The sequence below is a fragment of the Cetorhinus maximus genome, chromosome 2 (assembly GCF_964194155.1).
Source record: "Cetorhinus maximus chromosome 2, sCetMax3.hap1.1, whole genome shotgun sequence".
Classification (NCBI taxonomy): domain Eukaryota; kingdom Metazoa; phylum Chordata; class Chondrichthyes; order Lamniformes; family Cetorhinidae; genus Cetorhinus; species Cetorhinus maximus.
Window position 1 is genome coordinate 178,193,445 of NC_135880.1, and position 17,847 is coordinate 178,211,291.

Sequence of the window (17,847 nt, forward strand, 5' to 3'; positions counted from 1 at the left end):
AAAATATTAATTTTGGGGCCTAAAAATCATTGGTAGCTACCAGCATGTTTGGGTCAGTAATTGTAAGTCTTTCAGACAGATACTCACACTTGTATTGGTCCATGCTGGTGTCTATGCTCCACATTAATCTTCTCCTACCCCTCTTCATCTCACTCTATCAACATGTCCTTCTGTTCCTTTCTCCCTCATGTTCTTACCTAGCTTTGCCTTAAATGCATCTACACTATTCACCTCAACCACTCCCTTGTGATACTGAGTTTCACTGGCTAGTTTCTCCTGAATTCCTTATTGCACTTTTTAGTGACTATCTTATATTTATGACCCCTAGTTTTGCTCTTCTACACAAGTGGAAACAGTCTACTCTGTCATGTCCTGTTGTATTTTTAAAGATCTCTAGAAGGTAACCCGGCCAAATAATGCTAAATGAGTTCTGGTGATATACAGTTAACTCTTATTCATTATATTAGATCCACACAGAGAACTACAATTACAAAAAGATGATCTGACTGAAAACATGTTTGTTTTCAAGGATCCAGTCAACAATTCACTGCTGAATGGGGTAACTATTTTGCGATCTAATGTAAATTCAGATAGCCTTCAGAGCAAAGTACAGTGGCAATGATATTTATTTAGGTAGCAATTTACACCAGTAGGCGTAAATAGTAAAATAATATTAAAATACTGTTACATTTATTTGACACAGGACAGTGTACAAAGCATCTTAAGTTCTGTAAGGTACAAAAATAAAACATTTTCATTTAAACATTATAGATTTGGTGCAATTCAAAATAGTGAACAGATATCTGCATATGAACTACTTATCTATTCATTGACAACACAACCACACATCAGAATTTGACACAAAATCAATTCTTTTAAAATTATGATGTTATTGCTTTTCTTGTAACCATTCACATTAGCAACTTTTCCCTTTATAGTTTACATTTTTGCTTCATTCAAAAGCTGATTATTTGTGTGTGTGTATACATTCCAGATGGCTAAACAGATGTCAAAGTACATTCACATAGTGTCTACATAATTCTCTACACTGTCCACTGCACCATGGCAACATGTTCATGCAGAAATGCCAGTATATATGTTAAGCCAGACTTCCTTTTGTGCAGATTACTATTAAACTTGTTTTTCTCCCCCTATTTTATCTGCATGTAGATAGATTGGAGAAATTGGGACTGTTTTCCTTGGAGAAGATTGAGAAGAGATTTGATGGAGGTGTTCAAAATCATGAGGGGACTGAACAGAGTAGATAGGGAGAAACTGTTCCCATTGGTGGAAGGATCGAGAACCAGGCGAGCAACAGAAACAATGACGACACGAGGAAAAACTTTTTTCATGCAGCAAGTGGTTAAGATCTGAAATGCACTGCTTGAGGGTGTGGTGGAGACAGTGTCAATCGAGGAATTCAAGAGGGAATTGGATTATTATCCGAAAAGGAAGAATGTGCAGACTTATGGCGAGAAGGCAGGGGAGTGGCACTAGGTAAATTGCTCCTACAGGGAGCCAGTGTAGACACAACAGGCCAAATGGCCTCCTCTATGCTGTAACAATCCTGTGATTGTTTCATTTTTCTATACTGGGCCTTTCTAGTTTGTGGCTTAGGAATATAACCACAGGGTCTATTCACCCACTAAAAGCAGTTAGGGAACTATTGACATTTACATTTTATCTGTAATTTTCTCATAAACTGTCTGGGACAGAAACCATAGCAGTGAAGGTACCATTTAAACCTTTAGAAATCACTAGTTAGGTCTCAGCTGAAGTGTTGTGTCGAATTCTGGGCACCACACTTGAAAGAAGGGGATCAAAGCCTTAGAGAAGGTGCAGATTGACAAGAATGGCATCAGGGATGAGGGACGTCTGTTACCTGAGAGACTGGAGAAGCTGGAATTGTTCTCTTTAGAGCAGAGAAGAGCAAGAGAAGGTTTATTGTGGTGTTCAAATCATGAAGGTCAAGACAGAGGCTGGGGAGAAACTGTTTCCACTAGGAGGAGGCTTGGTAACCAGGGGTCACAGATTTAAGGTAATTGATAAAAGAGTCAGAGAGGAGATTTTTCTTCATGCCTGGATTTGTTATGATCTTGAGCGCACTGCCTGAAAGGGCGGTGGAGGGGAATTAAATAATAACTTTTTAAAGGAATTGGACAAATACTTGAACAGGAAACATTTTGGAGGGGATGGGGAAAGGGCAGAGAGGGACTAATTGGATAGATCTCTCAGAGAGCTAGCATGAGGCTGATGGTCCGAATGACCTCTTTCTGTGCTTTCTCACTCTGTGAATGTCTGAGCTACCTCCATCTATTGTGAGTCAGTTCATCATACCCAGGTCAGTGGGTGGGAGCACTATAGTGTGACCCTTTAGCCCTGGATTAGGGAATGTCAGGCTCCTCCGGCATCTGATCCACCATCTGTCAACCTGGACTGGAGTGTATGTGTGTGTGTGGGAGTGATGTCTCTCAAATGCCATCTTGGGCTTGGTTTCACAAAGCAACACTGGAAGGTGGTTGGAAGGGTCCCTGTTGCCATGCAAAAGCCAGAGAAACCTCACTGGAGTAGAAAAGACAGGAAAATAACTAGTGAGAAAGATGAGGATGGATTTTACAAGTAAAAGGACAACAACATTTTCAAACTCGTTGACCTTCAAAGACCCAAACAGCAATCATTGAGTGGAACTCTGCATTGATGTCATTAAATAATGGGATTTACCATATAAAGTCTTACTCATACTGCAAAAAAAGAAGCCAAAGAAACAATAGTATGTAAACAGTAACAGAGGCAACAAGCAGAAACGAGACATGTTTATACTTGATATTTGCTATGCCTGAAAATAATATGCATTAACTGTGCCTTACTGCAACAGATCCTAGTGCCATTATTATTCTAGGATTTCTGGAAAGGTACTACTTTCTTGCCGGCAACATATACTTCAACCATGTTGCGGTCATCTCCTGAAACAGCAAAAATATTAAATGAATTAAATGCAATAATAATGTTTAAAAAGAAATGCTCTTTCCTGAAGCCAGTTTCAAACCTCCCCAGTTTCCATGGACCCCCTCATAATGATAATCAACCACTTAGGGGGATTTATTTAGACTGCCACCACCTTCCTCCACAAACTCAAGCTGTACAAGAGAGCCAGCATGGACCAGGTGGGCTAAATGGCCTCCATCTCTGGCATAAAGACTCCATGACTCATCTAAAACTCCTTCTGCCCCACATCCTAACTCACATCAAGGCCCTTTTACCCATCACCCTTGTCCTCACTGATCTACACTGGCTCCTGGCCCAGCCATGCCTCAATTTTAAAATTTTCACCCTCTTTTCAGTTTACCGTTTGGCTTAACCTCCTCCCTATCTCTGTAATCTAAAACCCTCTGAATTCCTTCAATTCTGGTCTCTTGCGCATGCCCCATTTTAATCACTCCACCAATGGCCACTGTCTCTTTAAAATACCAGAAAATTTGAGCTGTCTCCTAATAAGTGGTCAAGTTGGTGTTGAAGGCTTCTGACATTTGTAGACCTTTGGCATTTTGCATTTGCTTCTGTGCTAAACCTATGGCCAAAATCATGGGCTGACAGTAATGCCCCTAAAGTTATCTTAGTAATTCATGTGAAATCATCTAGTCATGAATACTTTAAAACAAAAATAACCAACATGTCACATCTACAACCCATGGAGCCCACAGTATCAGGTTGGTCCTCACATAGAAACAGTCACTTGGTAGTCCAGAACTTGAATATTGCTGAAAAGAGATGTTGCTAAAGCCATTTGTGAGCTCAAGCTCATAAATTGGCTCATTTACACTTGTTGAAGCAACATACATTCATACACAGGGACCCATTCTCTGCAAACTAAAGGAATATGTTCAAGCCTTGCACCTTTTTTGAGTTACCCAGGAGGCTGGGGAGCCAATAGTTTCCCCATTGCTTTCTCCATGGCAACTCCTCAGCCAATCACAGTTGACTTGCCAACCAATTAGCATCCTTTTCTCCTGTAGTATAAATTGTTGTGATTATTTGAAATTTGGCATTCTTGTATTCTTGTGTTTGTCCTGATGAGTGCAAGACGAAAAGCTTCGGCAACATGTACTCTTTTCAGTAATATTCAAGTTTGCTTCTTCTTTATCAATCAACTTCTATCTTGGAAGGCCATTCTGACCAAACTCTCTGTAGAGGAATTGTTTCATAGTGTGCTATACCAGAGCATTAACATGTGATCACTGTCTGGAATATTTTGAAGTTGCTGAGGATTTTTGTGAGAATTGCAATAAAATTTTGAACTCACCTAAGAACAAGAACTTCTGGAAAATATCCTTGAAAATTAGAAAGGAGAATTTCAGTGATTTGTAAGGACCATGAAGATGCTGAAAAGGTTCTTTGTAATCTGTGTTTTGAAATAAGTGCAAAGTATAACTACCTGCTGAGTGTCGTCGGGGAACACTTCAAAAGGACCAAATGGGACATTGGTGTTGACAAGAATGGCATCAAAATCCTTCCCCACCTCAAAGTTTCCAGTCAGTTTATCAAGACCCAAAGCTGCAGAAAGCAAAACAATCCTTCATGAAGTATTCATATAAATCAGATAAGAGGTTAGAGTTATGTGGATAGAGTGGAGACGCCAAGGTTATTCTCTTTGGAGCAGAGATGGTGAAGAGGAGATTTGATTAAGGGGTTTAAAATCAAAGGTTTTGATTGAGAAAACCTTTAGAAGGTGAAAATGTTTCTGATGGCTGAAGGGTTGATAACCAAAGGACACAGAGTTAAGGTGATTGCCAAAAGAACCAGAGGGAAAATCACACGATTACAGAATTTTAACGGCACAGGAGGCCGTTCGGCCCATCATGAAAAAAACTTTTTTTTATACAATGACTGGTTAGGGCTGGGGATGGGTGATGGAGGCAGCTTCAATAGGAAACTTCAAAAGGGAGCTGGATAAATATTTGAAGGAGAAGTAGGTACAGGAATATGGGGAAATAGTGGTGAAATGGAGCTATTTGGATTGTTCTTCATGAGGGCCAGCAGAGGCACGATGGGCCGAAAAGCCGCATTCTGTGCTGTACTATTTTATGATTCTGTAACCAGAAGATGCAACACTCAGAATGGATACAGTGACTGCTCCTTGAATGCGATTAAGCACAGAAACAAGAGAGTTGAGGGTTTTGGTGGGGCAGACAGGAATGTGGAGTTAAGGCACAATCAGATCAGCCATGATCTTATCAAATAGCAGAGCAGACTTGAAGGGCCGAATGGCCTACTCTTGCTCTATTTCTTGTGTTCACTGGAGGTCACTCAACACTGGAGATCAAAAGTCAAGGAATCAGCATATTGGCAATGAAAGACACACAGCGACTAACTCTGATATCAACTTCTGCCCTCAATAGTTCACCATTCATTATCTCTTGTGTTCAAACTCAAAAACATCAATGCTTTCTTTTCTCTCTAGACAAGAGCAGAGTGAGATGTGATCTGATAGAGGTCTTCAAAACTATGAGAAGATTTGACAGGGTAGATGTCAACGTTCCCACTTCTTGGGGGTAGCCAAAACTAGCAGCCATTGTGATAAGAGAGTCACTAATAAATCCAATAGGGAATTCAGGAGAAACTTCTTTACCCAGAGACTGGTGAGAATGTGGAGCTCACTACCACAGGGAATGGTTGAGGTGAATTACAGGTACGTTTAAGGAGAAGCTGGATAAACACGAGGGAAGAAATGAATAGAGGGAGAGATTGATAAGTGAGATGAAATAGGATGGGAGGAGGTTGGAGCATATACACCAGTATAGACCAGTTGGGCTGAATATCCTGTCAATACTACCATGCAAATCTATTATACTTTCTGTACATTGTTAAATTACAGAAAAAGCTTTATGAAGTTAATGGTTTCCTACCTTTACTGCCACCAAGGGTGGCAAGTCTAAATGCCTCCTGGTATGTAAGCTTTTCGTAATCGGAAAATTTTAAGCTCAGAATTTTGGTTACATCAATTGCACTTCGCACAGCATTAAGCACAGAAGGAGAGTAGCCACCTGAAACATCTAAAACAGATATTAAAACTTGGTTGCCATACATCTGCAAGAATAGCTGGTCTACTGTGGGACAGAATAACTTTAATATTTCGACTATAAACAATGTAGATAAAACTGGAAAGACCTGGGTGGGTGAGGAAAGTAAAATGAGTATGGGAGTTCTTCTGCTACCTCCCTCCTTCACCTCCCCTCTCCCCACCTCCGGCAGGGTTGCCAACTCTGGTTGGGCGTATTTCTGGAGGTGTCATCACCTCCATGTTCTAATTTCCAACACACGCTCCCAGTGAGAGACACTCCGTGCCCAGTGCACAAATAGCTAAAAATGTGTGGAGTTCCCTCAAACAAGAAAGAAGCAATGTTTCCTGTCACTCCATATTCCAACAGTAACTACGCTTCCAAAATGCCTTTGGCTGTAAAGCTTTAGGATGTCTGGGATGTCGTGAAAGGTGCTATTGAAAGACAAGTGATTCTTTCCTCCTTCCCTCATCTTCCCTTCCCCTTCTTTTTCCTTCCTTCATTCTCCCCTTCCTCTTTTCCATCTGCCTTCCTTTCCCTTACCTTCCTGCCTTCTCTTCCTTTCCCTTCTATTTCCTTCCTCCCTGTTTCTTTTATTATCACCTAGCTCTCTTCCATCGACCTCCCTTCCCCTTTGGCCTTTTCTTCCATCCTTCTCTTTCCGTTCTTTCTTCTCTCCTTCTCTGCTTCCTTTCTCTCCTTCCCAGGGCCCTGATGGGCACTTGTGCCACCAGGGAACATTTTGGGTGTTAACCATTCCCTTGCGACCACAAAATATGGATGAAGTAAGAAGCTAAACTTTTCCTCCACCTCTGGGTGATGACTCCAGCCTGGACTCCTGTAAAGCACCTTGGGATGTTTTACTGTGCTAAAAGCTCTACATAAATACAACTTTTTGCATCAACTGTTTGCTTACACCAGGGAGATAAACTTCAGAAACCCATCTCCAACACCCTGCCCTCAAGAGTGAGATCGACTATTCATAGACCAATTTTCCTTCACCCTCCCTCAATGCCTTGCCCTTCACCATCCAGCTTCTCAATCCTGCCCAGAGATAGTCAATCACATGGCAAGCGGGTGAGGGAGACAAGCACTGACTATGGTAGAGCACCCCAGGCAAACTTGGGTCCCTTTTCTGATCAGGACCATGGACAGCTGCACAGAGTGCCTTAGCGGGTTATGGATTAGAGCAAGCTCCACAACCTGGCTTTCAGGCACATGGGGTTCATTTGCTGGGGTGGGGGTGTGGGGGGAGGGAGGGGCTGGATGGAGGGGCAGTAAAACTAGGGGCGGAGTGAGTGGGTTCCAGTGAAATCCTGGGCCAAATGAGTGGTGAGTACTTGGAACCCCAAGGCTGCTATGGCCCCGAGGAGGCAAGAAAGCGAGAAGGTGGGAAATGACAAAGTAGAATATCTCAGCCTAATTTATTGAGAAGCAAGCGTCTCACAAAAACATAAGAGATGTTACCTACCAGTTCCTAGACCTACGTTTACTTTATGATTCAAAGCATTTCGGGCATCAAATAAGCCACTGCAAAGTCTAAAAGATAAAAAGAAAGAGAAATGAGGCCTTCAAGTCCCTGAGGAACAAGCTTGGCTTTTGTGCTGCTTTTTATGTTACACGGAGTTCACCTCAGCAACAGGAACTTCTGCTGGTCAGCGCTAAAGTTGCAGCCACAATTTTATAGTTGATCAATTTACTAACATTTGCAAATTTGGGGTGGTTTTATGTCCTAGGGTCACGTCTGGTAGGAACTACGCTCAATCAGTGCAAACTTATCAATTGGAGTGGGTTCAAGTAAGGCCTAGAGGTGAAGAACAGTGTTGATTCCACTGTTGTGCCAAAGTAACATATTTCACAGTCCATGCAATATGACCTAATCTGTGAAAATAGCATTCACCAGCCATTACTGACTCAGTATATATTAATTTCCAACCTGTGTAAAAAATAAACTGGGTCAGTTCTGGGCAGACCCAGGCTGTATTTTTCATGACAGCAGTTTACATTTAACTAACTAACTCCAGGTTCCAGGTACTTCTGATCATCACATGCACAATCTGCACCTCATTTGTCCAATATCCCTGGTCTCAACTTAAATCATCCTTGGACACTCAAATATCTGTTGGCCCGTGGTTCTCCTGAGTGCCTCACTCTTTACTCTGCTTCCAAAACTCCAGCTGTGCAAACAGGTGTCACTATGTATGGCCAAACATTAAAATGTGCTTAATCTTAATACAAGATAGTCACTAATAAATCCAATAGGGAAATCGGGGAAACTTCTTTACCCAGAGAGTGGCGAGAATGTAGAACTCACTACCACAGGCAGTGGTTGATGTGAGTAGTATAGATACATTTAAGGGGAAGCTGGATGAACACAAGAGGGAGAAGGGGATAGATGGATTTGCTGATTGGGTGAGATGAAGAGGATGTGGGAGGAGAGGGAGTGAGGAGACAGGCATTGGCTATGATAAAGGGTCCCAAGACAAAATCAGGTCGTCTTTCTGATCAGAACCATTTGGACAGCTGCCTAGAGTGCCTAGGATATGGACTGGAGCAAGCTCCAGAATCTGGTTTTCAGAGACTTGAAGCATAAACACCGGTTTAGGCCAGATGGGCCAAATGGCTAGTTTCTGTGCTGAAAACTCTGATGTAATTCTATGTAAAAAGGGAGCCAAAAATTTGCCAAAATTTAAAAATCTTGGGCCTGAATTTTGCGCTCCTCCACAGGCAGGTTTTTAGGTGGAAGGGAGTGTGAAATTGAAAGGACAGGATTCCCTCCAGGTTCCCGCCCACCCCAAACCCACAGCGATTCTACGCTGGGGTGGGCAAGGCCTTAGACAGAATGCCCACCCTTGCCCCAATTGAAGCTCTTAAGTGGCCAAGGGCTGTTTCCCGCCCAGCCGCAATTTTTAGGCTGGCGAGGGTTTTGAAGTTGTGCGGGAGGAAGCTCGAAAATCAACGGACGTAGATCTCGGGTGGGAAAGGGTGGAGGGAGTGGACGGGTGCCTCCACCAGAGCCCCCTTCTGAAGTTGAGTCCCCCTTAAAGTCTTGTGGCCTCTGGACCACCCCCCCCTCCCCACCCCACCCCAGCTTCTCTCCAAGACCCTGATCTCCCCCTTCATGCCCCCACCAGGCTGACCCTGCCCTCCTCGCCCTGGCATGGTTTAAACTTACCTGGGCCTCTGCTCCCTGGACTTAGTCTCAGGTGCCCTCCTGCAATTCCTTTGTTTTCCACTGTTGCTGTAGGGACTGGAGATCTGCTGGCCAATCAGATTGTCCGGCAGCATTGGAAATTTTGACCTGGATTTTGTGCTCAAGCCCCTGGAATGTGACCACTGAGGAAAGACTCACAGTGGGAATCCAGTGTAGGCATTTGGCCCAGACTTATTGATTTCAGTGATCGCATACTTACGAGGTGTTTGAATTTGGACAGTGTGAGATGGCCACTCCTTTTCTATGGAAGCGTTCCAGCTCATCGTCGGAGAGGTACACTCCATGTGCCATGATTGTCTGTGTGAAAACATTGTTTGCAACAGCCAGTTAATGACAAAAAGCTCATTTAAATTATGATCAGATGCAGCGGGAGATATCCAAATGAAAGAGTAAGTAGAGGAACAGAGAGGGTGATGAAAAGGATTGAGACAACTGGACAAGCATGAGAGGGATTGTGTAGAGAGAGGGAGAAAGAGAGAGAGAGAGAGAAGGGAAGAGAGAGAGAAAGAGAGAGAAAAGGAGAGAGAAAGAGAGAGAAAGAAATGTTTGAACTATGGAAACCATCTCTTTGTACAACCTAATTTTGCTGGTCTATGAGGACAGAACAGAGGAGTGGACAATTGGGTAGCTCTCAATGAGCCAGTACAGATGTGATGGGTTAAATGGCCTCCTTGTGTAATGAGTGATTCTATGATATGAACAATAGCAGACAGGAAAGGACCATCTAGTCCACCTGGCCTGACCTACACAACTGTGATGCTTTGTGTACCACATTATATACACTCGCCACCCCATTCAAAACCGTCACCTCCTGGGAAGGGGCAAAGAAACAGACTAACAACTCCAGGCCAATTTGGGGAAAGGAAAATCTGGGCAAATCCTCTCTGACCACAAACCCTTGGCACCCCCAAACCCCCAGCCTCGCCACCAATACCCCTCAACACCCCACCCCCAACCCCACCACCCCTCACCCGCCCAGACAATTAAAACCAGTCCAGGATAGACACTCTGGCCCTAAATTTCTCACAGTAGCTATCCTTTTATAGAAGGTCATGTCCACTCAGTCAGGAACAGGCCTAGCTCAAAGGAAAAATAAATATGGGAAAAAAAAAACCAAACAGATGAACAGACACAGAGAGAATCATGTAGAGCAGCAAAAGCAGAGATACAAAAGACAAAGTCCTACTTAAAAACAACTTGCCCAAGAGCAATGCCACAGGAGATCAGCAAATGCCATTTGAAATACTGTTCGTCCCATGGTTATCAATAGTGTGAACAATGTGAAAATCCGTGCAGGTCCTTAGAGGAGTTCTATAGTTACAGAGGCACTCTTTAATCAACAAGAGCTTAACTCCCACTTTCCTCTCTTGTTTTAACACCATATTCTGGGGTGAGCAAGGCAAAATCTGGCGCTAGATTTTGACCAAGTCTCGCTACCGCTTTTTCTGCTCGTCAAGATTCCCTGCAGATTGGGGGTGTGTGTGACGGGGAGGTGGGCAGTGTGGCTGTGTAACACACCCACCCATAAGCTCACTTACTCCGCAGGTGTGCCTCACATTGAGTTCCCTCCTTTGCTATTTGAGTCTGGTGCCCCAATGATAGAAAACAAAGACTTGCATTTCTATGGCGCCTTTCACAACTGCAGGGCATCCCAAATCTCGTGACATCCAATGAAATACTTTTTTGATCTATAGACACTGTAGGATGTAGGAAATGTGGCAGCCAATTTGTGCAAAGGAGGATCCCATAAATACCATTGTGCTGATGACTAAATAGTCTGCTCTTCAGTGATTTTGGTAGGGGGGGCAAATATTGAGGAAAACTCCCCTGATCTTCTCCATTATGGTGGCCACAAGATCATTTAAACCCACCTGGGAAGGGACCAGACAGGTCTTTTGTTCAATGTCTCATACAAAAAACTGTGACAGTGCAGCATTCCTTCAGTACTACGCTGGGGGTATCAAGCTAGACTTTTGGAGCTCAAGTGTTTGGAGAGGGACTTGAACCCACAACTTTGAGTCAGAGATACAAATACCATTCACTGAGCTAAGGCTACCACCAAAGCAGTAGAAATGACTGGAGCAGTCATGTCTGTTTTCCAGCCTAATAAATTATCAGGTCTGTTGAGAGACTCCCATCAGATGTGTGGGCTGGGAGTGTGCATGCAGGAAGGATAATGGATTTCAGGAACTGCTTTTTTAGTGATATTTTGAAAGAAAAAAGTGTGGCATTGAGCACTAACCTTATCAGTCAGGAGGCTATGTTTGTCGTAAACATCGGAATAATCCTTGTAGTTTGGAAACATTCCCTTCACAACCTCCACCTCTTTCCAAGACTCACTCACGTGACTCTGTTTATAAAAATAACAAGACTATTTGCATTTTGACCTCAATTTGCCCTGAATTGCAAGTTTTCAGCCTCTGAAGTGTGCTACAATCTGTAAAAAGTTGTAAAATCTTTGTGAAGAGGTTATTTTATCAAAACATTTTTTAACAATTCTTTAACGTGCGATGCAGTGATGTGAATCATATTGGAGCTCACCATTGCATCGCCTGTCACAAGATGCCAAGGCAGGATTGAATGTACAAATAGTATAGTTAGGACCAATAGCAGGCAGTTATTCACTTAATGAGTGCTCAATACATTGAAGGAACCCCTGGGTTGAGGAACCATTTAAATAAAACAGTTTAATTTTGCAATGTGTGTATCTGGATCATACAAATAAGAAATAAAATAGTTTGCATTTCTATGTCACCTTTCACATCCTCAGGAAGTCCCAAAGAACTTTACAGCCAATGAGGTGCTTTTTAATGTGATCATTAAGCCATTAGTTGCGTTGTAGGAAACCTAACAACCAATTTGCACACAGCAAGCTCCCACACGCAGCAAAATGATAATGATAAGATAATGTGCTTTAGTGATGTTGGTTGGGATAGATGTTGGACACTGGGGAGAACCCCCTGCTCTTCTTCAAAATAGCACCATGGGATCTTTTGCATTCATCTAAGAGACCAGACAGGGTCTCAATTTAACCCTTCCTCATCCATCATTATCTTGTGACCCTGATTAAATTTTACCTTGTGCTGCTAGACTTTCATGATGCCAGGCTGCTTACAGCTTCACAATAGCATGCCAGGTTTTGTCAGTACAGTATGGACTCTAACCCTAACCCACCATCTACAGTGAGCACATTCGTGCCAATGTGATTTTTATGCTCTATATAATGTACGTGACATTCGGAGATCAGCAAAAGTTTAAGATTTGCTGTTCTCTGTGAGTTGACGCACTTAACCAGAAGACCTTAGTGTTCATCGCCATGTCCAGTGTCAGGTGCATTTACTGCTAATTTTTCTCAAAAGTTTTCAGTAAATCCAATACAACAACACCAACAACTTGCATTTATATAGCATCTTTAATATAGTAAAATGCCCCAGGGAGCAATTATCAAACAAAATTTGACACAGAGCCACCTGGAGAAATATTAGGGCAGGTGACCAAAAACTTGGTCAGTGAGGTAGATTTTAAGGAGCATCTGAAGGGAGGAAAGGGGTCTCTTACAGAGGAAATTCCAGAGCTTAGGCTTTAGGCAACTGAAGACATGGCCGCCAGTGGTGGAGCAACTAAAATTGAAGATGTGCAAGAGGCCAGAATTGGAAGCACACGGACCTCGGGTTGTGGAGCTGGTGAAGGTTACAGAGACAGGGAGGGGCGAGGCCATGGAGGGATTTGAGCACAAGGAATGAGAATTTTAAAATTGGGATACTGTCGAACAAATGAAGGTCAGCAAGCAGAGGGATGATGGGACCTGGTGCAAGTGAGCATATGGGCAGCAAGAGTTTTGGACAAGCTCATGATTATAGAAGGCGAAAAGTGGGAGGCCAGGTGAGCACTGAAATAAAGTCCAGAGGTACCAAAGGTATGAAGAGGGTTCAGTAGAAAATGCAATGAGGCAGAGCAGAAACATGCAATTTTATGGAAGTGGAAGTCAGCAGTCTTTTCCGCTTATTTGTAACTCCTGTGTGATTGATGCTAAACACAACTATTCAGTCTGCAGAGCAATAGAACCAATTTCCTAGAACTCACTGGCTTTATCTGGCTGAAATTAACAAAACAGTTAGGACACTGTGAGCAGCAACTTTGAAATTGACATGGGGCCGGATCTTCCCCCCCGTGGGGGGGGTTTGTGTGGGAGCGGGCGGGTTTCCAATCAGCACTCCCATTCGGGGGTGCGCTGCCATTTTACATGGGCGGGCCAATTAAGGCCTGCCCAGCGTGACATCCATCAGGAAGCGCCATGTGCTCCCCTGTGCGGGCTGGGGTAGGGGGATTCCCTGAGCCGGGAGTTTGCTCTTTCGCACATGCTCACGAAAGAGTGCACGGATCTCCCTGAGGCTAAGTGCTGCCCCAGGGAGATCGGCTCAGGTTTGAAACATTGAATAAAGATTAGAAAAAAAATTACTGACATGTCCCCTCATGTGCCACTGTCACATGAGCTGGGGCATGTCGATTTCTTTTATTTAGAGATTTAATGCAAATTTTAATACCCTCACGAAACCTCAACCCGCCTGTGGATGAGGTTTCATGTTTTTTTAGGAGACCGCCTGGGTTCCCGGCCTGCCCGCCAACCTTAAGGTTGGATGGGCAGGCCCATTGATTGATTCAATTACTTTATTAATGACTTTAAGTGGCTGTTGACAGGTCAGCGGGCGTGCAGCCGAGTTGGCTGCGCACCCGCCGACCTGAAAATGCAAATGGCGCAGGGTGACATTGGGATGCCCACCTGACGTCACCCCACACCATTTTACGTGTCGACGAGCGGGCCTCGCCCCCCCACCCCCAGCTCACCCACTAGAAGATGCAGCCCATGAATGCACGTGGCTGACGATCATTGTGTTTTGGCGAGTGTAAAATGATGAAGTGTTTTGATACTGTAAATAAAGAGAAACAGTTTCCAGTGCCTGAAGGAACAGTAATCATAGGAGACTGATTTAACATGATTGACAAAAGAACTAGATACGACATGAGGAAAAACATTTTTGCAGAACATAAGGTGAGGATTTGGAATGCACTGCCTAGAGGGTAGTGGACACAAAGTCAATAATAGCTTTTAAAAAGGGAATTGGATAAATTTTTGAAGGGGAACAATTGCAAATATCAGGGGAGTGGCACTAACTGGATTACTCTTTTTAAGAGCAAGCACAGAATCGATTGGCCAAATGGCCTCCTTCTGTAGTATGATTGTACAAGTGACTGCCAAGTTTAAATTGTACCATGTTAAGTGGTGCAAACTGTACAGTATCATTGCTACTAGTACTGAATGTTTTTTTTAAAACACTTTGAACTCACCTCAGTTATAGATTATGGTGTAAATCGGAAAATTTGCCTTGCTTAACTTATTCCCGCAGGTCCAGGAATTGATTGTTGAAACTATTCACACTGGTTGCAAAAAAGAATGATACCGACAACATTTCAGAGGACTTTACATTCTCCCTGAAATTAGTGGGTGCCGTACCTGAATGCGCAAGTTGTTGTGGTTGGCAAATGACCCCAATTGCTGCATTAATTTCGAGGAGCAGCTAGGCACAAAACGAGGAGTCACAATGGGGTTCACCAGAGGGTACTGCAAACAAAAAAACACACATCAGAAAATACAGCCATTTCAACACTGTTAACACACTGAACAGGTGAGGAATTCACCTCCTATACATTTGAAGCACATTTTTCTATTATAACTAAGACCAAAAATGGTGGAAATCCTCAGGCAGAATCTGTGGAGGGAGAAAAACACAGTTCACGTTTCACACCTTCCATCAGAACGTGTAAAAAAAATTAGAGATTTAAAAGGGTCTGGAGGAGGTGTGAATGGGAATAGTAGAACCATTAACATCACTTGCTGTCTGAAAATGGGAGTGCTGGTTCTGATCTGAAATTGAACTCAATGTTGAGTCTGCAGGTGTCTAATGGAAAGATGAAGAACTTATGTTGAGCTTCACTGGAACAATGCAAGGGGCGAGGGCAAAGAGGTCAGAGTGAGAGTGAGGTGGAGGATTAAAATGACAGGCGGCTGGAAACTCAGGGTCAAGCTTGCGGACTGAATGGAAGTGTTTCTAAAGCAATCCTGTTACGGACCGTGATAGGAAGAGTGCACAGCTAATTCTAGCCCCACTTCTCCACAGGTTGTAACAATAGTTTAAATATTTAATTCACCCACAAAACTGGCCAATTGTTTACCTCTGATACTGTTATTCCCAACATAAAAAAGTCTAACCAGGCTTCTTTCATTAAACACAAAAAATATTGATTTATCATAAAACAAATTACTTTTTAAAACAAGGTAATAACCTGGTTAACATACAAGTTGTAGTTTTGAAGTGCAATGATTTTTCCCTTTTTTAAAACCAACAGGTATTCAAATCCCCACACACTCACAAAACAGGACAAAACAAATACAGTCCCCTGCAGAAGCTGGAGTATGGGGAAGTTTCTTTTAAAAAGGAAAGAATTCGAAGAGATCTTGACGCTGTTGATCTAACAGAATTCTGGTCACAATAGGTCTGGAAGTTCCTTCTGATGGGCTTATTGGTGAAACTGTCTTTGACGACTCTTACTTATCACAACTTCGCAGACTTTCAAACAAAAACAGATGATTTATTCTGATGAGACATTTCTGAGGAAGGTTTAACACAAAGATAGAGCAGAGAGAGGGAAACAGAGAGTCTTTTCTTACAGCCTGCTTCTAAGGCACCCACACTCTCACATTCACTCTCTGACTGAGAGTTTTAAAGACTAAGATGTTCAGAGAATACTTTTCTTAGGCCAAGTGTTTTTAACCAATCAGCAAGAGGCTTTAGCCTGGCAACAGCAGTTCTTTGTTAACTTAGATATACAAGATATTTCTTCCCTCTCCAGGTGTTCACTGCTGGACATCTCTGTTGACTCGTGGTTTCTCAAAGAATGGCATATTCACAGCCCCGAATTAATATTGCAAGCTTTTAAAAATGACTCAGGAGGAAGAATGTACAAAATTTAATGTCTTTCAAATTTTCCAAAAACGAGTTCCTCACAACCCCCCAATCTGTGCTTGGTCTTCCCAATGTGCAGGAGACCACACCGTGAGCAGAAAACACCATATAGTAATTTTCTATTTGTACTGTGTATTAGCATTAATGAATCTCCCTAGCGCAGTCAGTTCAAATAAAGTTAGATCATAACCATCACTGAAGTGGAGATGGTGGCACAGTGGTAATGTCAATGGATTAATAACCCAGAGGTCTTAATGCTTTAGAGATTGTGGCTTCAAATCCCATTGTGGCAGCTAATAAAATTCAATTAATAGAAATAAACTGGAATTGAAAGCTAATCTTACTGATTATAGAATCATTGAGGTCTACAGCACAGAAAAAGGCCCATTGAGTCTGTGCTGGTCAAACAAGTACCTAACTATTCTAATCCCATTTTCCAGCACTAGGCCCATAGCTTTATATGCCTTGGCCTCGCAAGTGCACATCCAAACGCTCTTAAATGTTATGAGGGTTTCTGCCTCTACTGCCCTTTCAGGCAGTGGTAGAGGCAGAAGTTGAAAGGCAGGGTAATTGTGAAGTTATCATCAATTGTTGTAAAAAGTGACCTGGTTCCTTTATGGAAGGATATCTGCTGTCCTTACCTGGTCTGGCCTACATGTGACTCCAGGTCCCCAGCAATGTAATTGATTCTAAACCGCTCTCTGAAATGGCTGAGCAAGCCACTCAGATCAAGGGCATTTAGGGATGAGCAACATTCACAAGTCATGAAAGAACAAAAATAAACTCCCATTTTCTCAGACAGTGACTGTTGGTAATGATTCTGTTTTTGCCATTTACGCCTCCTCTAGACTCATCTTTTGTTTTTTTTTTGCCCTGTTCCCACCCATTTTTGCTTTGCACCCTTATCCCTTTTGTCATCTACTCTCTCCTGCCTTCCAGCCTATCACAGGCCTTCCCCTCCCCTCTTTCCCAGCCTCTGTACTTGAAAGCCTCTTACATCTCTTTTACCAGTTCTGATGAAAGGTCACTGAGCTTAAATGTCAGAAGGAATCCTATCAGCCCCTTGGAGGCGGGATGGGGAGCGAAAATTGAAATCAGTGGGTCAGGCTGGTTCCCCAAAGTGTTCCCACCTCTAGGATATCCTGCTGGAGGCAGGGTCAACACTGCCGTGGCTACCCAATGGCATTTGGATTGGGCTTGACAGCAGAAAAATGTCAAAGTTGGCAACATTCCTCCCATTAACTCTGTTTCTCTCCAGAGTTGCTGCCCAAGCTGCTGAGTATTTCCAGCATTTCCTGTTTTCACTTCAGATTTCCAGCACCCTCAGTATTTTGCTTTGACTCTAAAAGTATACATCAAATTACAATGTCCACCAACATTACTCAGATGTTTGAAATAGCCTGGTCTAGAAGCTCTGTAGAAGAGTCATATGGACTCGAAACGTTAATTCTGCTTCTCTCTGCAGAGATTCTGCCAGACCCACTGAGTTTTCCAGCACTTTCTGTTCTTATTTCAGATCTCCAGCATCCACAGTATTTTGCTTTTGTAACATCAG

General features: G+C 42.9%; 1 protein-coding gene across 1 annotated transcript in view; it reads right to left on the reverse strand.

Moving 5' to 3' along the window:
* Positions 1-546: 546 nt before the first annotated feature.
* The window catches only part of gda (guanine deaminase), a 37,789-nt gene continuing 20,488 nt past the window's right edge, over positions 547-17,847 (reverse strand). Inside the window, exons 7-14 of the mRNA XM_078529609.1 lie at positions 14,783-14,890; positions 11,513-11,620; positions 9,470-9,567; positions 7,528-7,595; positions 5,904-6,050; positions 4,433-4,551; positions 4,301-4,328; positions 547-2,963 (exon numbers count right to left, since the gene is read on the reverse strand). Of these exons, the coding sequence (XP_078385735.1) occupies positions 2,896-2,963; positions 4,301-4,328; positions 4,433-4,551; positions 5,904-6,050; positions 7,528-7,595; positions 9,470-9,567; positions 11,513-11,620; positions 14,783-14,890 (744 nt within the window). The 3' untranslated portion in view covers positions 547-2,895. The remainder of the gene's footprint in view (positions 2,964-4,300; positions 4,329-4,432; positions 4,552-5,903; positions 6,051-7,527; positions 7,596-9,469; positions 9,568-11,512; positions 11,621-14,782; positions 14,891-17,847) is intronic.